We start from the raw sequence: 8,011 nt of genomic DNA, 5'->3' as shown, positions 1-8,011 counted from the left end.
TTGTGCCCATAAATATAAACTTTATTTATTTTACAACAATTGCGAAACAAGATGTCAACTTATACTAATCACTCTTGTTGGCCCGGATGTAAGCGCGCGAGGGGTCTTATTGTGGGAGGAAACCGGAGTACCCGGGGAAAACCCACGTGGTCGGGCAGGTGACCCCTTACGTTTTCACATCCGTTCCGGGAACCGAACCCCGGTCGGCTAGGTGAAAGGCGAGTGCGTTACCACTGCGCCACCCGACCACCCAAAAAGGTGTCCTGGACTATGAATCCAAAAGTTTCACTCGAAGATCCGGATGTATTTTGTAACGGTAAACAACACAACATGGAATATAATGTCATCGCGCCTGATGACGTATGGAGTTGATCTGTAATTCAACCGCTGTAGCCTCCGGGAAACGATATCAAAGGTGTATACACGGCAACACAGTCATTGAATGATTATCCACTCTGGGCCTCCATACATGCAGTAATGCAAACTACTGTTCATAAACAGCTCTGGGCCTCCATACATGCAGTAATACAGACTACTTTTCATAAACGGTACTTCCACTGAGGTTACTTCCTCCACGTACAGACTTGCCAAGGTAACATTGAAGTTACAACAAAGAACAACAAGGAACTAGCGTCCTAGATGTTTAGCCTTAGTAACGGCAGGGACGTAGATATTGTAACGTAATATAGTGGTTAACTATACATAGTGCTATAAGCAGTACCTGGCATTAATTAATATAATGCTTTGGTTCGGTTCAGATACCATACAGTACCTGTGTATAGTAGTAGGTTCGTACATAGAACTGTATATACTGGTGTTGAGTAAAGAATAAATTCATGGCTCACAGTCAACACGAGTGTGTCGTCTCTCCGGGCTGGTCCTTACAAGACTGAACCCTCACAACGTGTTGAGAACACGTAACATGGTGTCAGAAGTGTAGAGTTGATGAAGCTACAATACGGTAAGGCAAGGTTACGAACTGTCCACGTAAAACTTCATCTTCATGGGCGAAGACGTCCAAGCGATGGTAAACCCGCATGCTATGCCATTCCCGCCAAAGTTAGATCTGAAGGGTAATTTGGCTACAAACTGGAGAAAATTCAAAAGAGTTTGGGCAAATTATGAGATCGCCTCAGGTCTTAGCAAGAAAGAAGCTGAAATTAGGTCGGCGACATTTCTTACATGTGTAGGGCCGGATGTAATCGAACTGTTTGAGGGGTTTGAACTGACAGCGGACCAAAGTAAAGATGTTTCAGAAATCATCAAAGCTTTTGAAACTTTCTGTATCGGAAAGACAAACGAAACGTACTGTTTCAATGACCGGAATCAGGGTCCAAATGAAACTGTTGATTCATATGTGTCAGCCTTGAGAAATCTTACAAAAACATGTAACTATGGAGCATTAGAGGATAGTCTAGTGAGAGATAAGTAGATAAGTAGGCCGATACTATTTTCAGATAACTTTATTATCCAAAATGATGGAGGTCTGAAACATACAAAAAGTAACATTGTAAATAAAATCAACTATCTGTTGGTAAGACATAAGTAATAGACGAACAAGTAAATACATAATCCTCTATCCCTCCCCGAGTCATTTATAAGTATTTTAAATGACTGATTTAATGTTTTTGTCCTTGTGGGAAATATGGATGGAATAAGTCTATTACTGTTCATTGTCACTGAAAATGTGATATGCCTTAACACTGTTATTACATTGTGAGATCAAATTATGTATCAATTAACAGTAAATGTAACATACAAAGAAAATGAAATTAAAATGATAAGGTACTATTTGTACATTAATTAAAAAGTAGAAAAGTAGAACTGTAATTGGGCAGACTACCCTCCAGTTCAGGGATTATTCTGCCCCGTTTAATGCTCATAATCACTAAGCCATTTTGGCTCTTGTCGTTGTCGATTAGGACGTCTTGGGGTAAGGTCAACGGATAGTTGCTCTGGTCTGTTTGTCACGATCCTCCTGGGTGTGACTGGTGTTGCAGGTGAGGTAGTTGGAGGATGTGGTGACGGGGGTAGCCTGGGCGATGCTGGAGAGGGAGACGAATTAACCATTTTTGGGGATCCGTCCAATGCCAAGGGTGTTTGCGGTTTAGATTGGACTGTATGAGACGTCCTATCCTGCACAGGAGGTGGACTGTTACTCAGATCTTGTGAAGCTGGTGCACGCTTACTGATCCCTTGTGGATTGATGTCCAGACTGGGCTTCAAAGGATTTGCCGGGACCACTGGAGTAAAGTTTGGAATGTCCCTTTTGAAGTAATGTTTCAAGTCCTGCTCTATAGATTGCTTTTCAGGGGGAGAATACACAGGTGTATACTTGCGTAGAAACTTTCGATTGCGAAGCGTGATTCTGCCCGATCCGTCGATACGTACGACGTATTGATCATATTGGTGAACCTCTATAACAGTTGCGGTTTTATCCCATTTTCTCGGATATGGTCCAGTTTGGTTTTGAATCCTGACGAGGTCTCCAACTTTTAGTGGCAGCAGACGCTTCGTATGTTCAGCTAAGCGTTCGGCGGTCTTCATGTGTCTGATACGTAAAGCCTCTTCTCTCAGGGTAAGCGTATCACTCCATGTCTCGTGTGGCTTATAGCGGCCTGGTAAGATTGGGATGAAGTCTTGAATGGCCCGCCCAAAAACACACATTGCTGGCGATAATTTCGTATCCCTGTCTGGAGTGTTACGGTATTGCAACACTGCACGCTGGAAGGAGTCTGTGTCCAATTCACCATTTGGACCAGTGTTGTTTGTGATCATGCGCTTCACAGTCTTCACGCCAACTTCTGCTCTACAATTGCTATGAGGAAAGGCTACAGAAGAAAGCCTGTAGTGCACACCCCATGTTTTTAGGAAATCTCTGGTTGTTGAAGCTGTAAATTCCGGGCCGCCATGAAGACAGTTCATCCTGTATTCCAAATGTGACGAATGTGCGGCGTAAGCAATCAACAAGGCCAGATGCGCCATCTTGTGCCCTTTCAACAATTGGCCAATTTGAGTATCTGTCTACAATCACCAGGTAATTACCGCCTTTGTAGTGGAAAAAGTCGGCACAAACACACTGAAATGGATATAAGGGGTAGACAGATGGAGTTGGCGGGGCGCTGGGTTGGGATGGGGCATTTCTGTTGCAATGGTTGCATGAGTTTCTAAGCTTGGTGATGTCGTTGCATATGCCGGGCCAAAACACAGATGTTTCTGCTCTTGACATCATGGATGAAGTGCCTTGGTGGGCTGAGTGTAGCGCTGTCAGCACGTCTGTTCTCAATGAAGGTGGTATCACTATTCTGTCCTTATATATGATGACTCCATCGATAGTGGAGAGGTTGTTACGGAACTGATGATATTCTCTCAGGGGAACTGGAAGATCGTTTCGTGTTTCTGGGATGCCACTTTCAATCATCTGTACGAGCTGGAACATGTACTCGTCGCTTGTTGTGGCAGTCCTTATTCTATCCCAGGTTATACACTGAAGTGAGGTGACTGATGACAATGCTGTCGAGTAGAAGATAGCTTCGCTACTTTTCAATGGGATTTCCAGTGTATCATCTGCGATTTTGTGATAATGTGTTTGGATGGTATGTTGCGCCTCATTCTTGTTGCAGATATGAACAGAAGCAATATCATCGATTAAAACCATGCTATCAGATTTCCCAACTGGGTGACGAGAAACGGTATCAGCAACTCGATGTTTGGCGCCGGGCACGTGTAACATTGTGAATTTGTAACGTAGAGTTTTCTCTTTTAGGTTACGAAGTCTTGAATTAGGAATATCTTCTAGTGATCTGTCACCAAAAAGTCTGATTAAGGGCTTGTGATCCACAGCGATGATTAGCTTGTCACATCCGAGAACAAAGTATATCGCTTTTTCTAAAGCATCAGCAACCGCAAGTGCTTCGCCTTCTACGGGGGCATATCTGGATTCGGTGGCGCTAGTGAACCTGCTCCCAACAAGAGTTATTTTCCATCCGTCTCGGCAACAGAATGGCACGGTTTTTGGAGCAATTGCAATGTTTTTGGAAAAGCCAATATCCGATGCCATTCTTTGACCAATCTGTGGCAAGACAAGTTGGTTTATTCTTGTCAAATATCTGGACGCCGTGTTCTATTTCACTGATAATTGGTTGATTCTTGAAAAAGACGCTCTAGAGTGTCATCCCAGCAAAATGGAGTTCCAGGTTTGAGCAGTTGTCTGAATGCTTGCATCCTGTCAGTCATGCTGAATGCATATGATACTTGATTTACAAGGCCGAACCAAGATCTCATATCAGTTATGTTCTTAGGTGAAGGGAAGTCCAGAATTGCTTCAAGATAACGGCTGCATGGTCGCACACTGTCACGAGTAATTTCAAAGCCAGCAAACTGAACAGTATCTTTTGCAAACACAAATTTGTCAGGGTTCAGAATGATACCATTTTTTCCACAGGTTTCTAGCCAATTGCACGATTGAAAGAAACTTTGCTGGATACTGTCCGACCAAAGAAGAGCATCATCTATACACTTTGTTTTGTCAGGAATGTCAGATACAATTTCGTCAAAGCGGCGTGTATATCTATCTCCGGAGGCTATGTATACTTGAGGCGCTGTCTTATATCTGTATCTGCCCCATGGTGTGATGAAGGTGGTCAAGTGCTTGTCCTCTTCACGGATAGGCACACTATGGTACCCATTCCAGGCATCGAAGACAGTCTTTTTAGTGTGACGTGGAACAGAGCGAGCTTGATGAAATGGGGATTGTGTGTGGTGAGTTTCCCTCACTGCATGAACATTTAGTGCCTGAAAGTCTACTGTCCGTCGCGGTTTGCCATTCTTCTTTGCACAGACGACCATACGATGACACCATGTAACTGGTTCCCCGACCGGAACAGGCTCAATAACGCCGAGTCGAACATCTTGATCTAAGCCTGCCTTCACTTCATCCTGCCAGTGTAATGGTACTGGGACTGGTGTATGATGAGCAACAGGTGTGGCGTCAGGGTCCACCATGAGCCGCATCGGTGGGCCTGACATGTGCGGAAGTGGTTGGTGCTGACATGTATTGAAGGTGCTGGATTTGTACCAGTCTAGTAAGTACTGTTGCAGTTTCTCCCGGTTCGCTTCGGTTGCTGGGAACGGCAGAACCGATGGTGCAGGCAGTGGTGTTTCGCGTTTAGGACACTTGCAGTCGTCACTGTCTATACGTAATGTGGTTGTAGAATCCAAAGAAGATGTCGATTGTGAACCGTGGTGTGCATAATCATCTTGTGTACTTGGGGAGGACACAGATTCGCTGATGGTCTCTATAATTTCGTTGTTGATGTTACGTGCTTCACCAATAGTTGGAAAGTTCGGTGTTATCATGCCAAGTGATGCACACGCTTCTCTACTAAGAAACACTTTGTCAGAGTTATTGGTAACGTACACAATTTGGGGAGCTTCATAAGTTTCACCTCTCGTTCCTTTGCCAGATATGCGGAGGATGACTGCCCCAAGGATTCTTATGCTGACGTTGTTAGCAGCATGCATCTTCATAGTCACTGGGATCAAATGTTTCTCTGAGATGCCAAGCCGATGTAGCACCTTAATGCCGGCTAGGCAGCTTTGGCAACCTGTGTCAGCCATGGCGGTGATGGTAGCTGTCTTTGGTTTCGGTATGATCTTTGGGTCAGTGCCGAAGTGGTCATAGTCTTTAGGGTCAACACGAGCAGTCACATGCATAAAAGGCTGAGGCTGTGACGGCTGGCGAATCCAAGTGTCTGATAGCTGATTGTAAAGATGATGATCAAGTTGAACAACATTTCTACCATAGTTATTGTCATGACTGGTTGCGGCGCAAAGTGAATCAAACACAGCACTTTCCTGTTCAGTCTTAGTGTTTGTCACATTTCGTTTGCCTCTGCATGCAGACTCAAAGTGGTTCATTCGCTTGCAATTGTTGCATGTATGACCATATGCAGGGCACTCTTTTTTGCGAGTTTGTGGCGTTGCTTTGGCACCATGACCTTTATTTCCACAATAGGTGCACAGTGTCTCTTGTATTTCAGTTTTCTTAGTCACTATACGAGCGGCACTCTTATTGCGGCGATATGAACTGCTAGCTGCTTCTGCTCCTTGAGAAACAAGTAGTTTAGATGCAGAACGTTTACCCGATTCTTTGGCTTCAACGAATTGAAATGTTTGTTCAAGTGTCATGTTTTGATTTCTTTCCCCAAGGAGATCAAGTTGAATCTCAGAGTCGTTGAGTCCATGAATAAGCACATCACGTAAGCGGATGTAATGGTGGGCCGTTTGACTTTTTCCACTTTATTACAGCTTGCAGAAGTCGAGGCTGCTGTGTGTACTAGCGCATGGGTAGTCAAAAGTGCAGCAACGATTGCAGCATCTAAGTCATCTGTTTCAAAGTCACAGTCTGGGATTGGACACTTCACTGAAGACACCATGCAAACTAGGAGTGATGTGTAAGATTAACTGGTTCCTATGTCAGTGACCTCCATCATAGATAAGTAGGCCGATACTATTTTCAGATAACTTTATTATCCAAAATGATGGAGGTCTGAAACATACAAAAAGTAACATTGTAAATAAAATCAACTATCTGTTGGTAAGACATAAGTAATAGACTAACAAGTAAATACATAATCCTCTAATAAGATCGTGATGGGCGTAAATGACAATTCTACTAGAAAGAAGTTACTTCAGGAACCTAACCTTACACTACAGAAATGTATCGACATATGTAGGGCTAACAAGAAAACGTCCAGTCAAATGAAAAGTATACTACATGAAGAAGTTCAAGTAGTCAAGTCACACTTTAAGTCCAAGGCGCACAGTAGTCAGTCCGTCAAGAGGTCAGACAGTACAAGTGTCAGGGATAAGAGTAACATAGACTGTAGGAACTGTGGTAGGCTACACCAAATGCGTAAATGTCCTGCATGGGGTAAAGAGTGTTCAAAATGTGGGAACATGAATCATTTCAAGGTCATGTGTCGTAGTAACAAACAGTGCAGTACACGAACAGACAAGCCGTCATTTCACAGTAAACACAAGGGGAGAAAACAGAGACATGTACATGAAATAGATACTGACAGTGATTCTGATGAGTTTATGTTTTCTATGGAGGAAGTCAACAATGTTTCATCAAAACGCATCCAGGCTGTGATGGAGATTAGGAACAAGAACATTGAATTTCAACTTGATTGTGGGGCTTCAGTCAACATACTGCCCTCGCGCGTGTATGGTAAGGCGTGCAACGACCGATATCTGCACAAACTTAAACCTACCAACAAAAGACTGATAATGTACAATAAAACAGAGATCAAGCCAGTAGGGAAGTGTACAGTTTCTGTCCAAAATCCAATGAACTTTGAGCTGTATAAACTGGAATTCATAGTAGTCAAAGGTGATGTCCACCCTATTCTAGGTTCCGAGGCATTACAGCAGATGAAACTTATCACTGTACAGGAACACAACATTCAGACACAATGTGAGGAAACCATTAACTCTGTTGAAACTTTAGCTGATATCAAGCAGTACGGTGTGTTTGAAGGAGAAGGAAAGCTCCCGGGCAAATTTCATCTCGAAGTTGATGATTCTGTGAAACCTGTGAGGAAGCTTCCCCTAGCTATAAAACAGAAGGTTAAGGACGAACTACATCGTTTGGTTAAGAAAGGTATTATCGAGCCTGTTCGAGTACCAACAGATTGGGTCTCTGCCATGGTTGTTGTCACTAAGTCGTCGGGTAAAATTAGACTTTGCATCGATCCACAGCCTTTAAACAAAGCCTTGAAACGCAGCCACTACTCCATGCCTACACTGGATGACATATTACCAGAACTCAGCAAGGCCAGAGTATTTATGGTAGCTGATTCCAAGAACGGATTTTGGCACGTTGAATTAGATGACGCCAGCAGCCTGTTAACGACCTTCGGAACACCTTGGGGCCGATACAAGTGGAAGTGTATGCTTTTGGCATATCGCCAGCACCAGAAGAGTTCCAAATGAGGATGGATGAGGC

General features: G+C 43.6%; 1 protein-coding gene across 1 annotated transcript; it reads right to left on the bottom strand.

Annotated features, from left to right (window-relative positions):
- Positions 1-2,818: 2,818 nt before the first annotated feature.
- Positions 2,819-4,060, bottom strand: LOC132563557 (uncharacterized). The gene has a single exon (XM_060228297.1). The coding sequence runs from the start codon at positions 4,058-4,060 to the stop codon at positions 2,819-2,821; it is 1,242 nt and encodes a 413-aa protein (XP_060084280.1).
- Between the last annotated feature and the right edge of the window lie 3,951 nt (positions 4,061-8,011).

The sequence above is a fragment of the Ylistrum balloti genome, unplaced genomic scaffold (genome assembly GCF_031769215.1).
Source record: "Ylistrum balloti isolate Yb309-2 unplaced genomic scaffold, AGI_CSIRO_Ybal_v1 Utg371768, whole genome shotgun sequence".
Lineage (NCBI taxonomy): Eukaryota > Metazoa > Mollusca > Bivalvia > Pectinida > Pectinidae > Ylistrum > Ylistrum balloti.
Note: the sequence above shows the minus strand (reverse complement) of the source record. Positions and strands in the feature narration are given on the sequence as shown.

Bases quoted from the DNA above. Each gene is read 5' to 3' on its own strand.
- LOC132563557 (XM_060228297.1), bottom strand. From the start codon at position 4,060: ATGGCATCGGATATTGGCTTTTCCAAAAACATTGCAATTGCTCCAAAA.